Raw genomic sequence first — 21,961 nt, 5'->3', positions numbered from 1 at the left:
CTTGACTGGCAACTTGGGCAGACTGTAAAAGCTGAACTATATCATGGTTGGGATTGTAATGATACTGAAACATGTTAGTACGATTACTGCCTTAGTAATGTGACAGTTCTGGGTATATTACTGATTTATCACTTCACAGCAGCATTTTGAGATGATTTGTCTTTGGGGGAAAAAATGCTGAAACATTTTAATATTTATAACATCAGTTGTCACTCTTGGAGATGTCTGCAAGTGAGAAATATAGAATGTCTTTAGTTTGAAGCCGGTGCTGAATTAGGCAATAGTAATAGGCTGGTAATTTGTTTGATTATCGCAATTTCTTATGGCATTTACAATGATACTGTGGCTTTCTCTGGTTAGCATTTCAATAATGCCAGTTACTTTGCAACTGCAGATACTGTTGTAGGGACTTTCTGCATGTTGACACCAGAGATTATCCTCCTTGTCTGCTCCTGAATGAAGTTAAGATTTTATCATTTCTTTGAGAGGTGCTTTATTTAGTCTAATGATATGTGACTTTGTTTTCTGCTGCAGTATGACATCAGACAAAAGGCCCTGAAGCTTACAGCTAATAGTATGTATGGCTGTCTGGGATTCTCCTACAGTAGATTCTATGCCAAGCCACTTGCTGCTTTGGTCACTCTCAAAGGAAGAGAGGTGGGTGTTTGTTCTGAGATCATTCCAATAATTTCTAACATTTAATTGGGTTGGAGATGTTTCTATGTATGTATTTGTATATGACCACTATGATTTGCTGAATTACATGGTGAAAATTAGGTACATTTGTAAGTAATAAATGTCCAGTAGCTACATAACCCTGTAAGTTAGAACAGTCACTAGAATGCTTCTGTTTTGATTGCATGCAACTACCTTGATTTGAAATGTTTTGGTCATTTACTTGTCAGATAAGCTGCTGAAGTAATGCAACCCTCATGCAAGTTCTTCATCACCCTCTCCACCTTATGTTAATAAGGTAGCTACACCAACTGAAAAATCACCAGAGCTAATTCCTTTTGTGCTCATGAGGTGAGGAATAGAATTCTTCACTCTGTGATTCAGTGCTGGTATCTCCATTTGACACCGGCCAGGATGGAACCTCAAAATGAAACCACTTCTGCTGTATCTCAAACCAGTCTAATAACTGCACATGTTATTACACCAGAAATATATTCTCCATTCCCTCTGCTAGCTAGTGCCGGTTTCCTAACTCTGCAAGTAATCTTGCACACCAAAAATTAGCAAGTTAGAATGATTGCAGGTCGTCTTTGTCATAGCATTGAAGACTTAATATATACACATATCCATGTTCATGAATCGCAAGCTGGGACTGTTGGTGAAAGCAGAATTAGGGTTGCGGTTCAAGGTATCGCAGTTGGATGAGTTCTTCACAACCAGCCCAGGCAGGAAGGGCCTGTCTAGGTTTCGGTCGCTGCCTCCTTCTCTTCATGCTTGTCAGCTGCTTGATGTATAGATGTTGTGCTCTCATGGTGGTGAGTTTGTACAGCAAACAGCAGACCATCACGAATTGTGACACCTGCTCTGCTGAGTACTGCAGGGCTCCTCCAGATAGGATCAGGCAGCAGAAGTGTTGTTTGAGCACCCCAGTGGTCTGCTCTATTGCATGACATCTGACAGCATGGCTTTCATTGTATGCATGCTGCGCACGTGTTGGGTTGTGCACTGGAATCGTGGTGGTTCAAATGCAGATGATCCAGTGCAGTGCTGCAGACTGAAGGACCATAACTGCTGCCATAATACCAGGCATTGACCTGCATGATTTGCTGCCTCTGGTCTCTCGTGAGCTGGACATTGAGGAAGTGGAATTCCTTTCAGTTCTGGATGATAGGCACTCAGACATGCGACGCTTGCAAAGTGATGTCCGTGCACGTAGTGCCATCCTGCACCACGGGGATGCCTGCAATCCTAGTGAAGCCACGTGCTCGCTTCAATTGCCTGTCTCTGGTAAGAGAATGAAAAGTTAGTTCTCATTGAATAGAGAACCTCAAGTGACCTCGCTAATGAAAAGTGGGCAACAAACTGAAATGTTGCAAATATCTCCAGCCTGGAAGGAGCCAGATGTATAGAAGTTCATCACCATGGTCACCTTCACAACCATGGATAACATTATCCTTGCCCGGCTCTGAGGCTGCAGTTGTGCAACAGGTGGCAGATTTCAGTGAGAAAGTCCTTACTGAAGTACAGACGTCTCGCTTATTATTCCTCGCTGAGGTTCACGTAGGAGAATTGCTTCTTGAACACCTTGGCCTCTTGCGGAGAGCACTTCTCCCTGCTCCTCGCTCCTCCTCCTCCCTCTTCCAGCAGCTTGTTCTGCTCTGCATGGCTTCTGTTCATTCTCCAATGAATGTGCTGCCATATCAGGGAGCAACTGGTTTGTGCAGAAGCTTTAATGTTAGCAAAAGGTCCCTCAGCACTGCCACTCCACTCCCTGTAGACATGTGCAACTTGAAACAACTACAGAAAGCACCAAACACTTGTAGAATGGTAGCAGTAGCCCGAAGAAATCAGTCAGTAACTAACCAGAAAGTAATTGATGATTCCTTTAAATAAGGGTGCTGTGGTGGGTCTTTCCTGTTGAACATATGTTCAGTTTGTGTGAGCTAAAAGAGGGCATTAGCTGGTGCACTGAGCTCCAAGATGGCACCGTTACCATCAAATCAGCACTGATTGACATCATGATCTGGCTGCTCTGCATATCCAGCAGACATCCACTGATCACATGTATGCTAACGGCCTCACCAAAATGATGTCCGGCTCGATTCATCCCACAATTGTGTGCGTGCATTTTGTGGATGTTATATTCGAGCTGTCAGAGAACTCGTGCCTGAAGAAAATGGGCGCAAATAAGCCAATTTCCTGCCCAGTATGTTCTAATAATCCCTGTGTGTTTAAAATATCTTAAACTTATTTTTTCTGGTAGTTTGTAGTCTCTCCCTTTTGTTACCAATGAACCAATCATTGGAAGCAATCTTTCACTGTTTACACTCATAATTTTGGAAACCTCTATTAAATGCTTTCTTATTCTTTCAGTAAGAATAAAATAATGTCTTGCACATTTGTTCATAGATATAGCTCTACATTTCTGATATTGTCTTAGTGAATCTCAACTGTACTCTTTTCTATGGTTCTAATACTGTATAGTCTTGGGGTGCCCAAAATTGCATGCATTGTTCTAATTGTGATCTTTCAGTGGCTTGTGTCACGCTCAGGGAGGGAACGGTGATGAAATATGAAATGAGCTGGAGGAATTATGAAATAAATGTAAACTGTTGAGTTAAGCTACAAGAAAATGGACACTTTGCTACCTGGCAACATGGAGGGAGAGGTCAGGTGATCCCCTCCTTTACTGCCAGTCAACGTGTTTGTTGAAGATGGGACTATTATTAATGTCTGGAATCCTTGAGGAGGCACATTGATATGTAAAACAGCCATTCCATGCTTACTATTCCGATCAAAAATTGGGCTAGCAAAGGCTTTTGCAGAAGACTGACTCTGGAGCCAAGGCCAAGATAATAGGTGTGAAATAGCACCTATTTATTCAAATTGGTCACATTCGCACGCCATTGTATAACAATGGTCCCCACATCCTTGGACACTGCATGAACATCCCAGGGAAGAGGGTCTTGAGTCACCTGACTGAAAACAAAACCTAATAAGTTTTTAACTTTAAAAGAAATAAATCTCGAAAGAAGAAAGAAAAGCCATTCCACCCAGAGAAGCTGTGAGATCAATCCAGCTAAGCAAGTAGTCCTGCCAGCGCCATCTTTAAACAATGGTGGCAGTGTGATTGCAAGGTTGCGTTGAAAACTCCCCATCTGAGAAGTTGAACCAGGACTTCTACCACCAACTTTGAACTGAGTTTTAACAAAAGGAGTCTGCAACACTTCATCAGTTCCAAGACAAGGGACGATCAGGCTGTTAAAAATACTTCCAGAAAATCAAGAAGATTTCGAAGTGAACTAACCTCTACTCTCTATCTCTTCTTGTGCGTGTGAATACGTGAGTGAGTGAGGTTTCGAACATTTTTGGCAATTGTTTTAATGAATAGTTATCTTTCTTTTTAAATCTGCGAGAAAACCTGTCGTTTGTCTGTTTATTTGACCCTTAAATACTCAGGGAATAAAACACTATCTGCGGTCAGTTGAGAGGTGAAAAGTGGAAGCCACCCTCACTCTTTCCCACTTGTCTCTAACATATGGTATACTTCTATGTTCCATATTTGGAGAGTCATACAAATCCTTAGGTTCCAGTCTCAGACATCCAATTATATGCACCAATAAAGACAGGAACATTTATTGTTTACTCTTCCTGTTCACCTAATGCCCATTCTGTCTCTCCCTTGCTGCTCGACAGTCTGTGTTCCCCAATATCACTGGGACCTAAAGCCATGATCTCTGCCGTTATCTCATGCCCAGCGCTTTTTCTTTGACTCTTGAACATTTATTTCTCCTTTTCTGTCTAATACTGGAGAGTACTGGTGGTGGCACTGATTGTGCCCAGGACTTATGAAGGTGCAGCAGCACGATGTCATTGGCCTGATATAGTGGTGATCTACACCTTCCCTTTTCTGCACTTTTGGGGATGATTACATGAGCTGAATTTTCTAAATTTCTGTATAGGGAGAGGGGTTGGTATCTCTTTCATGCCTAGAGGTTCCGGTGTGGGGGGATGGGGAGGGTGGTTCTGGTAATCTGAGCTTTGCCTTTTACTTTCTATTTGAGTTTTTCTCATTATGGAGGACAGTGGAACAAATTGCTGTTTCCTGTGGTTCAATTACTTTCATCAGGATTGAGGGGGCAGCTGTCCAGGGTTGCAATTGTGTCAATAAGTAAATGGGAGGGAGGGAGTGGAGTTGCACTTGCATGATATTGGCATTACTCTGTCAGTCTAGGCATCAAAGTTATGAGGAGCAATAATAATGTTCCGTGTCTAATCCTAATGGGGCCCTAGAAGTGGAAGACTAAAGGTGCAAATGGCAATAATGGGCCTGATGGTCTGTATATCTTTCAGGATGAAAGATTCAGATAAGGGCCAGTGGTCAGGAGGTGTATGGTGGAGTCGGCTAGGCGACATTTTGTACAGAATCTAGAGAAGGTCATGATGGAGCTACCAGGGGAAAGAAAATAAGGGTAATGCAATATGTTCACAATAAAAATGGTTCGCATTATATTCCTTGACCCAAGGCCAAACATATATTGCTGGAATACATTAGGCTGGTCTTATTCTGCTGATATATTAAAGTGCCTTTGCATAAGATCCTGTGCTCGGGGGTCTGTAACATAATGTTCGTTCAAAAGAAGACCAAAGGTGGTACCCTTAATTTCATTGCAAATTCCTATCTCAGCACCACAGGCCTCTTGTATCCTATAATATTAATGCTCACCACTTGGGAGATGTCTGAACCCACGGAGTGCAGGGATTATTTTTTGACATATTAGAAGTTCTGGCGTGTTCCATGGTAAACTATCCCTACTTGTCTGACATCCAACACTGGATGAGTAGAAATTTTCTCCAACTACATACATACTGAGCCATTATCTTCGGTCCAATACAAATTCTGCTCCCCGACACCAACTCCATCCCTCTTCCTGGTAACTGAGAATGAATCAGACATACTTGGTGTCATATTTGACTCTGAGATGACAGCTTCCAACCACACATCTGCTCCATCACCAAGACTGCCTATTTTCTATCTATGTACCATTGCCTGTCTCTGCCCCTCCTTGGCTCATCTGCTGCTGAAACCCACATTCATGCTTTGTTACCTCTAGACTTGACTATTCCAACACATTTCTGGCTGGCCTCTCATTTCATTTACCCTCGGTAAACTTGAGGTCATCTGAAACTCTGCTGCCTGTATCTTAACTCACACCAAGTCCCGTTCACCAATCACCCTTGTGCTCACTGGCCTACATTGGCTTCTGGTTAAGCAATGCCTCAATTTAAAAATTCTTATCCTGGTTTCCAAATCTCTACATGGCCTTGCGCCTCCCTATCTCCAATCTCCAGCACCACATCTCTTCACGATAGCTGCACTGCTCCAATTTTGGCTTCTTGAGCATCTCCGATTTTATTTGCTCCATCATTGGCGGCTGTGCCTTCAACTGCTGAGGCCCTAAGCTCCAGAATTCCTTCCTTAAATACTGTATCTCTCTTTCCTCCTTTAAGATGCCCCATAAACCTATCTCTTTGACCAAGATTTTGGTCATCTGTTCTATGTGGCTCAGTGTCAAATTTGTTAATTCTCTTTTGAAGCACCTTGCTTGGTGTTATAATCCAGAAAGCCAGATGGTGAAGGATAGCACTGGAGCTAAATCTTTTATATACTTGCAAGCATTTATTTACAGAGTTACATGTTACAAACCTGAACCTCATGACCCAACAGCCACAGTTTGAATCTGTTCCTTTTTACAGGGGCGCAAGTGAATCTCCGGTTAATACCCGCCACGTGCATACAATTAAATGCAATTAATATTCAGTTAGCACATGGGACGTTTTACTAGGTTAAAGGTGCTATGTAAATACAAGTTGTTGTTCAGACGAGGTAGATCACCAAGAGTCCTGGCAGTAATATCAGCAGAAATCTTGAGTCCTTTGTTGCAAGGTATTACATAAAATACCTGTAGTTGGCTTCCACAGTGCACTTTTTTATTTAGAGAGATACAGCACTACAACAGGCCCTTCGGCCCACCGAGTCTGTGCCGACCAACAACCACCCATTTATACTAATCCTACATTACCCCTATATTCCCTACCACATCCACACTTTTCTCCTACCTACGCTAGGGGCAATTAACAATGGCCAATTTACCTATCAACCTGCAAGTCTTTGGCTGTGGGAGGAAACCGGAGCACCCAGCGGAAACCCACGCAGTCACAGGGAGAACTTGCAAACTCCGCCCAGGCAGTACCCAGAACTGAACCCGGGTCGCTGGAGCTGTGAGGCTAACCACTGCGCCACTGTGGTGAATGGTGCGGTCCAGAAACTGAGTGATGGCATACAACATTGTCTTAATTTCTGTGTGCCGCCACACCACTGATTGAAATTCACGATTTGAATTGCCTGTTTATATATTGGTGGATATTATTGTACCATGCAATTTATTCCCCTTTTAGCAGAATGTTGTCAGAATTACAATAAGGGTGGATATCTCTCAAATTTGACTTGCTTCCTGAATACACACAGACTTGAAGGTATTGCACTGGAGTGGCAACAGGCAGTTTATCGATTCTCAGAGCCTCTTGCAATCCTAAACTGGGCATTTCAGGAATTATTTCACTCTGCTTTGGAACATACTAGCATAACAGGGAAAATATTCTGAAGTAGAAGGATCTCATCACTGATGATCATTCCATTTTTTTTGATTGAATGATGGCGGGTAGTTACAGCAGCCTTTGTATTATTAGTATAAACAAGGGAGTTAAGCCCTTTACTCCCATAACCTAGCCCTGAATCCCTGCTGCACTCCTAGCCCTAGTTTTTCCTCCAAGCCCCAAGTTCATTTTGTCCTTGCAACCCACTTCTTGCTTCCTTAATCCCATTTCCACTAAACTCCTGATCATGTAATTACTTTTCCCTGGAATTGTTCCTTAAACCCCTCCACCTCTCTCATAATGCAAGTTGTTGTCTGGCTTAAGCAATGGAAGTCAGAGTGGTGTTGATCCAGCCATTCCCTTAATGGCTGCTTGGTCTGGCTAACACTTTTCTCAAACAGTTTGTCTTTTTCTGTCTCTCCATTTTTATATATGACTACATTTTCGCTCTCACTTGGCAGGAAGATCTGGAGGCAGATTTGGGACTCCATACAGAAATGTTCTGGCCTCTCTCTCGGGAGTAGGGTGAGGGAGAAGGAGGAAACGGGTGTGAGAATTATTTTTTCTCCCATTTTTATAGACTTGCTGTACAAGAATGGGTTAGTGGAAAAGGGAACTTGGGATCCAAACTAAGGGGGATTGGTTTCTGTTACGAATGACGCATTGAACAACTATAAAAAAAAAATTCATTTTCTATGAAAGGACAAATTTGCATTTATATAGATGCCTTTCACAACTTCAGGGCATACCAAAGTGCTTTATAACCAATGAAGTATTTTTGAAGTATAGTTTCTGTTGTACTGTAGGAAATTTAGCAATCAAACGCGTACAGCAAAGTCCCATAAACAGTACCAAGGAAAAGGTCAAATAATCTTTCTTCCATCATTTTGCTTAAGGGGTAAATATTGGCCAGGACCCTGGTTGAAAACTCCCTTCCTCCTTTTGAAATAGCGCCGCAGTATCTTTTTATGCCCACCTGAGAGAGCAGACAGGGTTCAATGTTTCATCCGAAGATGTCATCTCCAACAGTGCAGCACTCCCTCAGTACTGTACTGGAATGCCAGCCTAGATTATGTGATCAAATCTCTGGAATGGGATGAACTCTCAACCTTCTGACTCAGAGGTGAGAGTGCTTCCAGTGAACAACTGCTATAGCGATTAATTATTCAAATATAACTTGTTCGATTAATAATGTAATTTACAAACTTGAGAATTACATGGCAACTATATAAAGTTGAACCTGTGATCAACAATGTACATTTGATTGTGGCATTAAAAAAAACAATTTTGCCATTTTAAAAGCATATAATGTTCAGCCTAATGGTTTACTTACCATCTATCCTTCCATTTAGGTTAGGCCGGGAGGTTGATGGTCCTGGGGTAGGTCAATGTGAGGTGGGGGGTGGTGTGTGCCGGCTGGGTTCATCTGTGTGGGGAGAATGGCAGAAATGCTCCGAACAGATGCCAGTGGGAGAAGGTTAAACTTAGGCAAACCTCAGGGAGAGGGGTGTGGAGTGGGTGTGCAAAGCTGGATTACTCTGTGTGCTTCGGAAGGAGCAGCTGAGCAAATCTGGATTACTTTGGGTGTACATCCTGAAGAAGGGAGGGAAGGGGTGAGCTCCGGTCACTCAGCTCCTGACCTCATTACAGCCTTGATCCAAACATGGACAAAAGAGCTGAACTCCAGTGGTGAGGTAAGACTGACTACCCTTAACAACATGGCAGCATTTGACCGAAAGTGGCATCAAGGAGCTCTGCCAAAATTGAAATCAATGGGAATCGGGGCAAACCCTCCACTGGTTGGAGTCAAACCTAGCGCAAAGGAAGATGGTTGTGATTGTTGGAGGCCAGTCATCTCAGCCCCAGGACATTGCTGCAGGAGTTCCTCAGAGTAGTGTCCTAGGCCTAACCATCTTCAGCAGCTTAATCAATGACCTTCCCTCCTTCATAAGGTCAGAAGTGGCGATGTGCAGACCATCAGTGAACAATGTTCAGCACCATTCGCGATTCCTCAGATACTGAAGCAGCCTGTGTCCATGTGCAGCAAGACCTGGACAATATACAAGCTTGGGCTGATAAGTGACAAGTAACATTCGTGCCGCACCATTCTCAAACAAGAGAGAATCTAACCAAATAAAAGCAAACTACTGCAGATTCTGGAAATTTGAAATAAAAACAAAGTGCTGGAAATACTCAGCACGTCTTGCAACATCTGTGGAGAGAGAAGCAGAGTTAGCATTTCAAGTCAGTGATCTTTCATCAGAATCTAACCATCTCCCCTTGACATTCATTGGCATTACATCACTGAATCCCCTGCTATCAAAATCCTGGGATTTCCATTGACCTGAAACTTATCTGGACCAGCCATATAAATACTGTGCTACAAGAGCAGGTTAGAGGCTGGGAATTCTGCAGCGAGTAACCCCCATCTTGACTTCCCAAAGCCTATCAGGACTGTAATGGAATATTCTCCACTTCCCTGGATGAGTGCAGCTCCAACAGCACTCAAGAAGCTCAACACCGTCCAGAATATAGTAGTCCGCTTGATCACCCCATCCACCATCTTCAATATCCTCTCCCTTCACCACTGAAGCACATTGGCAGCAGTGTGTACCATCTACAAGATGCACTGCAGCAACTCGCCAAGGCTCCTTCGACAGCACCTTCCAAAGCCGCAAGTTCTACCAACTAGAAGGACAAGGACAGCAGATGCATGGGAACACCACCACCTGTCAGTTCCCCTCCACATCACACATCATCGTGACTTGGAACTATATCGTTCCTTCACTGTGGCTGGGCCAATATCCTGGAACTCCCTTCCTAGCAGCACTGTGGTGTACCTATAACCCAAGGACTGCAGCGGTTCAAGAAAGCATCTCGCCACCAACTTCTCGAGGGCATTTCAGAATGGGCATTTCAGAACTGGCATTGCCAGTGAGGCCCACATCCCATGAAAGAATTTTAAAAAGCTGAATTATTCTGGGTGTGCTTTTGGAAGGAGCGAGTGAACAGAGCGCGATTACTCTGGGTCCATCCTGAGGGAGGGAAAATAGTGAGCAGAGCTGGTTTATTCTGGGTGTGCCTTGGAGGGAGGGAGAAAGGAGTGGTGCTGGAGCCGGCCCATTTGGGTAGCTTTGGGAGAAAAGTGGGAGCCAAACGGAAGCACTTCTGGTTGACTGAGAGAGAGTTGAAAAGCCATGACTTGCATTTATAAGAACATATGAAATAGGAGGAATTGGCCATATGGTCCCTTGAGCCTACTCCGCCATTCAATAAGATCATAGCAGATCTTTGATCTCAATTCTACTTCCCCGCCCTATCCCCATGTCTCAAGATTTGCCTTGAATATGTTGAACAACTGAGTATCTACAGCTCTCTGGGGCAGAGAATTCCACAGATTCACAATCCTCAGTGAAGAAATTTTTCCTAATCTCAGCCCTAAATGGCCAACCCCTTGTCTTGAGACTAAGGCCCCGAGTTCTAGACTCTGCAGCTAAGGGAAAACATCCTCTCAGCATCCGCCCTGCCGAACCTTCTAAGAATTTTATGGATTTCAATGAGATCGCCTCATTTGTCTAAACTCCAGAGAATATAGGTCTGTTCTTCTAAAATCTCTCATGACAACCCTCTCATCCCAGGAATCTAATGAAACTTTGTTGCGCCCATTTTAAAGCAAGTGTATCCTTCCTTAAGTAAAGAGTCCAAAACTTTATACAGTATTCCAGGTATAGTCTCACCAAAGCTCTATGTAATTACAACAAGTCTTCCTGACTATTATACTACAACCCTCTTGCAATAAAGGCTAACATAGTAATTGCTTTCCTAATTGTTGTACCTCCTGCATGTTAACTTTCTGTGGTTCATGTGCAAGGACCCCTGAATCCCTTTGAATACCAATATTTACTAGTCTCTAACCTTTTAAAAACATTCCACTTTTCTATTCTCCTTACTAAAGTGGATATTACTGTAGTGCACAAACAGGCAAGTTTACAATCTTTAACACAAGTATTTTAGTGGTACGGTACCTGGAGATTTCCTTTAATCTATGAAATATGTATTGTTGAATCATTTTGAGTTTTATTTGGATATGAACCAAGATTCCACTTGACTGGTGTTTGGATCAGTGGATAAATAGTGGTAATTATTTTTTACTTGATAATTTTGAAACTTTTAAACAGTTTTTGATTATTTTAAAAGTTTTGAGAACCTTATTGACTTGGCTGGTAACTTCTGTGTTCTGAGGGTCCACCAGGTGGCGGCACACTCTATAAAATCTTTCACATGGAGCAAAGTTGTGCCTTTGTGCACCTCAGATCAGTTCTGGATACCGTACTTGTCTGCGTCCATAACCACTCGAGCTGTCTAATTAGCCTGTCCAAAATTGTCTTGAATTTAAGTGTAACAAAGATTCAGCACTTAGCTGGAATACACACTGCACTTGAGTTTTCAAGCATTTTCAGTTGTTTTTCTTTTTTTACTTATAGAGGCACTTCACTGGCTGTAATGAAACCTCAAGTTTAATGATCTTGCTTCATTATAGCCCTAGTGCTGAACATTGAGTAATTCCAATTCCATCACAATGCTGTGAAACTGCACTTTTTTTTTTCAGTTTATTGGTAAACATTTTTTTTTTGTTTTAGCTTTGTAATTCTTGGTTCTGAAAGGGATGAAGGATGAACCAAAACCATACTGAATAGTCAGTACTATGCTTCCAGGTGTCAAATATTATTGTATGTCACATAGATAATGAAAGTCTTTGTACTGTTGAACTTTTGGTGGCTGTTTATAATGTCACGTTTGACTGTTTCACTGACTGCTGTGACCTATGAAGCAACTTAGTCATTGCTGGTGAATATTATTGGCTTTCCATGAATGACATTAACAAATATGAGGATGGGGACAGGTAAGAAGTTAAATATTCCATTACTATACCAAATTAGGAATCACCACAGATTTTTAAAAGTATAATCTTTTCAATCAAGTTGGAGTTCATGTAATGGAGGTTAAATCTTCATTTCCAAAGGAAGGAAAATATTCTGGTACATTTACAACCTTTAAGAATAAATGTGATTTGAAAGTTTGTAACAAGCTGCAAAAGGTTCATGGTTCAACAGGATCATTCATAAAAATATTGTTCCTTTTGACAGTCTGAGAAAAATTGTTTATTAAAGAGTCTGCAAAAGAGAATTTCTGCTATACCCACCAGTGAAAGTGTTCCAGTAAAAGCTCCCCCCCCAAACCACCATCACCACCAAGCCAATCCCAATTTTCCCCTTTCCTTCTTGAAGCAAAGCATCACCTTCTTGCCACTGTACCAATCGCTCTTGGGTAGTTTAACCAAATGGCCAGTTTTCATGTGTGACTCTTGATGATTGAGTTCCTTTCCAAGGGCCAGACATGTACATTTCCAGCAATCAGGAAGACCAACCCTGGCTCCTCCACCCCACCACCAATCTCTAATAGGGAGCGGGGCCATTGTTTTTAATTTGTCAGCCGTGGCTCAGTTGGTAGCGCTCTCGCCTCTGAGTCACAAGGCTGTGGGTTCAAGTCCCACTCCAGGATGTTAAGGCTGACACTCCAGTGCAGTACTGAGGGAGTGCTGCACTGTCAGATGTGCTGTCTTTAGGAAGAGATGTTAAACTGATGCCCCATCTGCCCCCTCAAGTGCACATAAAAGATCCTATGGCATTATTTTGAAGAAGAGGAGGGGAGTTATCCTTAGTGTCCTGGCCAATATTTATCCCTCAATCAACATCACAAAAACACATTATCTGGTCATTATCATACTGCTGTTTGTGGGAGCTTGCTGTGTGCAAATTGGCAGCTGCGTTTCCTACAGTACAACTGACTACGTTTAAAACGTACTTTATTAGCTGTAAAGTGCTTTGGGATGTCTGGTGGTCCATGAAAGGTGCAATATAAATGCAAGTATTTATTTTTCTTTTTAGTTGTAATGCTGTTGTTGTATCTTGACTGAGATTAGATAACTCAGTTCTGATTCAGAATTGAAACTGGGATCTTTTGTATGGTTCAGATACCCACTGCGTAAATCCATTGAGCACTGGGGGAATGTTGTCACAAGCTTAATGTGGACCTATTGCTACCTTCTCTCAGGTTTTGATGGAATGGATCATTTTGAACACAGAATTATGCTTAATCCAAGTTCTGAGTAGCCCTTTTGTTTTCCACATGGGAAATATTTTCTTCTTGTGGTCAAATGATGGGAGATAGACCTTTACAACTTGTAAGGACTTGATCATTTCTGTAATTTACTTCAATGTATTAGAAGATTAGGAATATGTTTTATCTAAGCTAACGCAAGTCATCTGAACTTGCACGCATGCATCGCTATTTGTACTTGAACCTATCAATTCTGAAGCTTTCTTCAGGACTTGACATTCAGATTTGATCTAGAAGTGTGTAATAGTACAAGTATTTTCATCATGACCACCTCCAGGCGCGTATCCATTGTCTCTCGAGATAAGGAGGCCCAAAGAAGATTTTCATCATGGTAATGTTTTAATCTTTGACCTCTGTAGCTTTCGATATAGTTTACCACATCATCCTCTCCTCATTGTCCATTTCCAAGGAATTGCTCTTACTTGATTCCACTCTTACCTATCCAATCATAGCCTGAAAATTTACACCAATGGCTTTGCTTCTCATCCCCACACTATTCTGTCTGGAATGCCCCAGGGACCTATCTTGGCCCACTCCTGTTTCTCAGCTATGTTCTGCCTCTTGGCAGCAACATCTGCACACATGGTGTCAGCTTCCACATGTACACTGGCATGTTTAACTCTGCCTCTCCACCTCCTCTCTTGATCCCTTCACTGCCCCTGTGTTGTCAGATTGTATGTATTTTATCCATTTTCTCCAGCAGAGCATTCTGAAGATGGAAGCCAGCATCTTTGGCCCCTTTTTGCCAATTCCATCCCTTTCACAGCCATTGTCTCAGGTTGAACTGGACTGTTTGCAATCTTAGCATCCTATTTGACCCTGAGCTGAGCTTCTGACAAAGACCACCTACTCCACGTCTAACATGGCCCTCCTCCGTCACTGTCTTAATCCAGTTTATACAGAAACCCTTATCCATGACTTTGGTCTCCTCCAGACTTGACTATTGCAATGTTCTCTTGGCCATTATCTGATATTCCATTCACTGTGGACTTCAGCTCATCTGAAACTTTGCTGCTTGCGTGCTACCATTCATCACCCCATCCCTTGCCAACCTGTATTGGTTCCTGGTTCCCTCAATGCCTCTTTGTAACTTTTTTTTATCCTTGTGTTTAAATCCCTTTGTGGCCTCACCACTCCCTATTTCTGTAATCGCTTGTGGTTCTATAAATACATCCCTCCACCAAATTCTTGCACCAACAGCTAGGGATAGAGGATCATCTGCCATTTCCTTCATCCCACTATTGACAACCATGCCACCAGCTATCTAGGCCACATACTCATTAATTCCCTCCCAGAACCTCTTTCTGTCCTCCCTTAAGGCCATCGTTACAGCCCATCTTTTTGACTAAACATTTGGTCATGCCTCGTAATACCACCTTCTTTGACTTGGTGTCCATTTCAGTCTGATTGTGCCTCTGTGAAGTGCCTTGGGATGTTGTTCTAGGTTAAAGGTGCTAATTTTTTGCCACAATTATTATTCGTTCTTCACCTATTTGCAGTGATTTTTGTCTCTTGAGTATGACACTCTTACCCAGATTCCATTTGTAATTCTGAACATACCGTGCTTGGTAGATGCTGGGTAAATAGCAACGAATGAGATTTTGCGGAACTGTGAGACATGCTTCTGGTTGTTTTGCCAGTATGTCCTTGCATTTTAATACTCCAGTTTGTCTGAACTTCAGTACATCTGAAAGGCGCATCTCCATCATTAACCTAAAGATAAAAGTGTGAATACTCGAAATCTGAAATCAGAATGTAAAATGCTGAAAATATACAGTGGGCATGTAAGCATCTGAAAAGAGAGAAAACTCAGTATAGGATCTCCAACTTTAATCTCCTTTCAGTTGCAAACAGACCTGATGTTTATCTTCAACTTGAGTAAATGTAATCTATGCTTAAATTCAGGTATCTTGTATTTTTAAACAAAACATCATGTGTGTTTGGTCTTCAAAAAAAAAATCCTGGGTCGCTGAGTGAAAAGGGGCTTCCTGGGTGAAGGAATACCTTTCATCTGTGACTACTAACTTTGTAAACACCCCTACCTCCCCTTCGCCTCAAAGAGCCTGAGGCTGACTGGATGTAACATTTGACCTGTGTACTTGTCTTGGATTTACATGACCCTTGTTCGAGATGACTCCAAGTACTTATAAAGTGGTTTTCTGTTTTTATGCTACTATGAGCGTGTTGTCCTGTGGAACATAACTAATCTCGTCTACTTTTTGATGGATAGGCGGCCACACAACAGGGAAGCACGGCTAGTGGTTGTTTCTCTTTTGCTGTGGATGATGTAATTTCTCATTTTATAATATTTTCTGTGCCATTGTTAAGACTTCGCCTCTTTCCTCCCATGCTGTAAATAACTATTAGCTACTGAGAGTTGGTTTAGCTTCTAATTATTACCTGGCTGTGAAGAGGTGGCTGGCCTCGCGTGTGTCCTCCCTGTCCGACTTGACCATGTCTGAGAGCTCCCCATCTGGACAGTCCAGGCCAAGCGACTTTTCTACCTTTCTGTACCACAGCCGCTGTAACTGTGCCCAGCGAGTTGACATTGGCCAAAGATGCAACCCTTACAGACAGCTGGGAAACTAGCTTGATCCCATTAGCCTGGATTAGATTGTCGCAGAGGAAAACTTGCCTTATGTAAGAGCCGTTAATTAAAGCATCGCCTTGAGATTGAATCTGTATCAGATAAAATGGCTAATATCCAAACTGCACATTCATATGTGTGTTATAGGTCGGAAACATCATAATGTATTGGTTGCCACATGTTGCTGATAGCTGGGAAGATTATCTTGCTCTTTTCATGTTTCTGAAGTGTGTGTGTACATCTGTTTTGAATTAGTCATCGTACCATGTTCAGCCCAAGTTTTGCTGTCAGTGCTTTAAACTAAAACTTTATTTCCTAAACTCTGGTTGTCATTTTTCCTGGTAGGATTGTTGGCGTGATGTTTTTAATGCTCCTCACTTGGCAAAATCCCAGGACAGTAGAGTATTAATGGATTGGAAACTGCTGTCTCTTGTTAAGGGATTGGGTGAAAACTGTTAAGTTATTAAATACTATTCACCTCATAGCAGATTGCAGTGGAAAACAGTATGTGGTCTAATTGGGTTGAGATTACTACCTACTTCAGACAACTTTGCGAGGGTTGCACAGAGACTGGTAATAGAATCATCGCACCACTATTGTAAAAAATAATTTGTACAGACATTTAACTGCTGTAACAGGTGTAATTAATTTATCTTCAAGTCAGATTGTTTTATTGGAAATTGCTGCAAAACCTAAATAACTGTAGGTAGCAGACTACAGAATAATTTTTATTAACTCACTTCAGAGATGTTGGTTATAAGAATGTATGTTTTTTTTCACTTTGATCACATGCATTTGAAATTGATACCTCCCCCCAGATTTCATTTTCCCCCGATTTAACTTGTGTCCTCATCATCAGGATATTCAGTTATGATTGACCACAGGTCAGTTATTTGGATTGAATCATTTATTTTGGGGAATAGGGATACCATCTTATTTAAAGAAAAATATCAATTGGTTCTGGAGATCATTACAATCTTTTAGACAAAAACTGGTTGTCTTTACATGAAAATAATTTGGTCTGTTGTAGACTTGACCTGGATTTTCCTTTCCCAATAGTGGTGAACGCTGAGACATTCATTGCTATAGAGGGCTGCAATGGCATTGCAATTTCCGGGATCTCACTTGCTCCGAAACCTGGAAGTTGTGGTGCGATTCAATGAGACCCAGAGGAGCCCACGGTGATGGTTCCGCCATTCCGATGCTTAAAGCGGCAGGGACCAGCGGTGCGAGAATGTTGCCTCTTTGCCCACAACTTGCATGGATTGTTGCATGCAGAGTTAGGGCTGATGATCATAGGCGCAAGTCAGCAAAGAAGGACTAAATTAGTGAGAAGTAAATATATTGGTATCAATTTACAATAAAGTGACGAAATAAACTTGAGTTTAATGTTTTCTGTACTTGTTCAGTATTCCCAATTCCCTGCCATCGCCATCAGCGCCAGTGACAGACCTATAACCAGTGTTGTACTGCTCAAAGGGCAATCTGCAGACACTATCCAACTTTTTCCTTTTGAGTGGACGCGATATGAAAATTTCTCTGCTGAAGTCATCATGATAACGCTGCAAACGTTTTCTTTAAGCTTTGTGCACCCATATATAGGTATGTGTGTGCCCCTAATTTTTAAAACAGCAACTCAAATTTTAACATTCCCCTGTGGATGTGATGGATTTATAGTTTTTAAGATTTGATTTGAGCTTCCTAAACTCCAGCAAGTGGCTGGGTAGCTGTGCAGTTCTATATCCCCAATCTGCATTTGAACATGAGAGCCTCAGACTTTCAGGCATTCAGTTGAGTTGCCTGAATTTTGCTTGGTGGTGTTGGGGCTGCCATCTGGAATCGTGAGCAGCAAATGAGGTCTTCAATTCAATGGAAGGTGTAAATCTGACCTGACTAAGCCTGATAACTGAGTTGTGTATAAGCTGTGGGAGTGGTGAAGCTTAAAACATGCTCTGTTCTTGCTGAGGAGGTGGTGTACCAATGTTGGGCAACTGTTGGGCCTGACTCAAAAAGGATGGAAAGGTGGAGAAATTAGTGAAGGAAATCATTGTTCATCCAGTTTCACAACACTATGCACAGGTCTTGTCGAAATATACAAAGGGGAAATGCTGCAGTTTCTTTTGTATCCTGATCTTTAGAACTGAGACTGAGCCCTGATTATATTTAGCATGTTCAGACTTGTCAGCTGAACCATTTGAGTTCACATAAAGGGACCTGACAGTAAATCTGAACTTTTGCTCTAAAGCACTAAGTTTTGCAGAGATTTGAGATCTGGAAAGGGAGGAATTTTGGATATTGCAGCTGTTCTGGCTCCATTTCATTGCTGAAATTCACAGTTATGTTTGAAAATTTTCCTCCTTGGTTTCAAATTTAGCTGTTCCTCTTGGCAAAAGGTCATGGTGAAAAGGCTGTCATGCTATCCTAGGATAGAATTCTGTCAGAGAAGAATAATGGTTGTAGGGATCATTTGGCCAAGATTCTTAACATTGTTGGGTTATTCTTTTGTCCAGCCCAGTCTTCCACACACATTTCATGTTGACTGCTCACATAAGTCAGCTGAAACATCATTGCTAAACTCAACAATCTCTGCTGCCATTAGGGCATGTTGAGCATGCGTGGCAGCAGATTATCACAATTATCTGGTATTGTTAGACACTTTACTCAACTTCAGCACTATTATGTTGACACAGTTCAAAGCTGTGCTTTATGCACATCTGTTGATCTGAAAGGTTATTAATAGTCAGCATTTTTCTCTGAATTGCATTAATTGGTAACTTGCTATAACAAGTGCAAATTAATTCTGTATTTTACAGACGGACAGCTGAACTGGCAAATGTCGAGTGCCTAAGTTTATGAGAGTAACTCATCCTTGTTTTTGTGTCATTACCTGGGTATTGGCGGTTTCATGTGAAGGAGAAAATGTATTCTGGGAAAGTTGGATTTAGGTTGCAGATACTTCCCATAATTAACAATTCAATTCCTGTTCTCAGTCTGTAATTAGCTTTGGACATGTCTGTGACATCTCAATGTTAATGTGCTACATGGCGATGCAGAGAGCAAGAGCTGGTGTATACATTCTGCCCTGTTTTTAGAAGTGATGTAAAACATATAAACCATGTTTTGTCCCATAATGATGTCCTATGTATATACCCTAAAGATTAGATATTAAAAAGCAAGAGAAGTTAGAGTGGGTGCGTGTATGTTTTGTTCTGTTTAAAACATTTACTATTTTCATTAAATGTGTCTTGTTTTTTTTTTAAATTACAAAACATTTTATTTTGACCTCAGTAGAAAACGACTCAGTCAGCTTTCTTTGCCTCCAGTGATGTCAACGATGGGGAGAAATACCGTGCACCCTGAGATGGTTCATTAAAAATAAAGATTTGCATTTATATGGCACCTTTCATGACCACAGGACATCCCAAAGCAATTTACAGCCAATTAAGTACTTATTGAAGTGTAGTCACTGTTGTAATGTAGGATATCTGGCAGTCAATTTACATACAGCAAGCTCTCACATACAGCAATGTGGTAATGACCACATAACCTGTGTTTTTGTGATGTTGTTTGAGGTATAAATATTGACCAGGACACCAGGGATAACTCCCCTGCTCCTCTTCAGAATAGTGCCAAGGGATCTTTTATGCCCACCCGAGAGGGCAGACAGGGCCTTGGTTTAATTTTTCGCCTGAAAGATTGCACCTTCGACAGTGCAGCACTCTCTCTCAGTACTGCACTGGAGTGTCAGCCTTGATTTTTGTGCTCAGTCCTGGAATGGGACTTGAACTTGTCCTTGTGACTCAGAGGCGGGAGTACTACCAACTGAGCCATAGCTGACACTATCACAACAGGGGCAGTGATTTTCAATGGGCTTAGAGCTCTCTCGTAGAGTCATAGTCATTCGCTGCACAGAAGGAGGCCATTCAGCCCATCGAGTCCATGCTGGCTCTCTAAAGAGCTATTCAATCAGTCCCACTCCACCGCTCGATCCCCACAGCCCTGCAAGTCTATTTCTTTCAGGTGGCCTTCCAATTTCCTTTTGAAGTCATTGATTATCTCTGCTTCCACCACCTTTGTGGGCAGCGAGTTCCAGGTCATACCACGCGCCATAAAAAAGTGCTTCCATGGGCGGCACAGTGGCGCAGTGGTTAGCACCGCAGCCTCACAGCTCCAGCGACCCGGGTTCAATTCCGGGTACTGCCTGTGTGGAGTTTGCAAGTTCTCCCTGTGCCTGCGTGGGTTTCCTCCCACATGCCAAAAGACTTGCAGGTTGATAGGTAAATTGGCCATTATAAATTACCCCTAGGATAGGTAGGTGGTAGGGAAATATAGGGACTGGTGGGGATGTGGTAGGAATATGGAATTAGTATAGGATTAGTATAAATGGGTGGTTGATGGTCGGCACAGACTCGGTGGGCCGAAGGGCCTGTTTCAGTGCTGTATCTCTTTAAAAAAAAATATATATATATATATTCCCCCTGCATCTCTTGCCCAAAACCTTCAATCTGTGTTCCCTAGTCCTTGTGCCATCCCACAAAGAAGTACTAATGGCTTTCAACAAACGGTACCTCTTGCATTCCCTGTTTCTACCCCTGTCCAGTTTCTCTTCATCTTTTAATAATTATCTCCTGCATTTCTGTTCTGTGCTGTAGTAGGATTAGTTGAATGATTTAGTTTACCAACAAGCGTCTTTGGGTTAGACTAAATGCAACATGTTTTGAGCCTGATACTAAATAGTAAAGCATTTTTGATTTTCTTTCATCATTTTTGGTGCTCTGTACAATGTATTATTTCTGATGAGATAATTGACAGTTCAGCTGCTCCAAGGTGGTCCAAGGGGTGAAAGGTTATTGGGGGTAGGCAGGAATGTAGAGTTGAGGTTGCAATCAGATCAGCCATGATCTTATTGAATGGCGGAGCAGGCTCGAGGGGCCAAGTGGCCTACTCCTGCTCCTAATTCGTATGTAAGGCTTCTGTAAGTTTTGGTTTTGCGTTGCCACCAGGAGAGGCAAGAGCAGAGTCTGAGGTGTCTCATCCTTCAGTTTGCCCTCTGAAGCTGTCTGTCACCCTGTTGCAGCACCATAAATGATGTGTCTTTGACCATGAAATTTCTCCATGGATATTCAAAGCAACAGAAACATGACCTATCTCATTGTCTCATCAATAACCTGATCTCTACATTTATATGTAACCTTAAAATTTAAAAACGGAGCCATTGATTGAAAATAAAGAGAAGAAAGCATATTTATATATAGCACGTTTCATGTCCTGAGGTGTCCCAGTGCACTTCACCATTAATGAATTATTTTTGAAGTGCAGTCACTGTTATGATGCAAATTCAGCATCCAGTTTTGCGTACTCCAAGGTTCCACAAGCTACAAGTGAACAAAATGAACAATTAACCTGCTTTGAAAGAAGAATGTTGGCCAGAACATTGGAAAAGCTCCTGCTTTTCTTTGATGCCACAGGATCTTTTACATCCACCTTAATAAGCAGGCAGATTTAAAATCCCGTCTCAAAGATGGCACGGCCAACAGTGGGGAACACTCAACACTTCCATCTACAAAACAACAGTATTACCACATTATGAAAGTAATTAATGGGCTGTAAATATGCTATATAAATGCAGGTTTGTTCTTCTAAGCTGACATTTCAGTGCAGTAAATTATGCGCTCATGTCCTAGAGTTGAGCTTGAACCCAGTACATCTGACTCAAGGGGAAGAGTGCTACCAACTGACCCAAACAAACATTGAATCTCTCAATGTAATCAGAACACAGAAATCCATCACCATGTATCAGAGTGTTATGTATATAATTCCAGACACACTCGATATGAAGTAAAATGCATGTACATCTGTTGC

General features: G+C 42.0%; 1 protein-coding gene across 1 annotated transcript in view; it reads left to right on the top strand.

Annotated features, from left to right (window-relative positions):
• Positions 1 to 21,961, top strand: part of pola1 (polymerase (DNA directed), alpha 1) — a 314,072-nt gene that overhangs the window by 95,831 nt on the left and 196,280 nt on the right. The window contains exon 26 of the mRNA XM_068040569.1: positions 535 to 657. Coding sequence (XP_067896670.1) covers positions 535 to 657 — 123 coding nt within the window. The remainder of the gene's footprint in view (positions 1 to 534; positions 658 to 21,961) is intronic.

This window comes from Heterodontus francisci, chromosome 10 (genome assembly GCF_036365525.1).
Source record: "Heterodontus francisci isolate sHetFra1 chromosome 10, sHetFra1.hap1, whole genome shotgun sequence".
NCBI classification, from domain to species: domain Eukaryota; kingdom Metazoa; phylum Chordata; class Chondrichthyes; order Heterodontiformes; family Heterodontidae; genus Heterodontus; species Heterodontus francisci.
The sequence above is the reverse complement of the archived record's forward strand: the minus strand, read 5'-3'. Positions and strand labels throughout refer to the sequence as shown.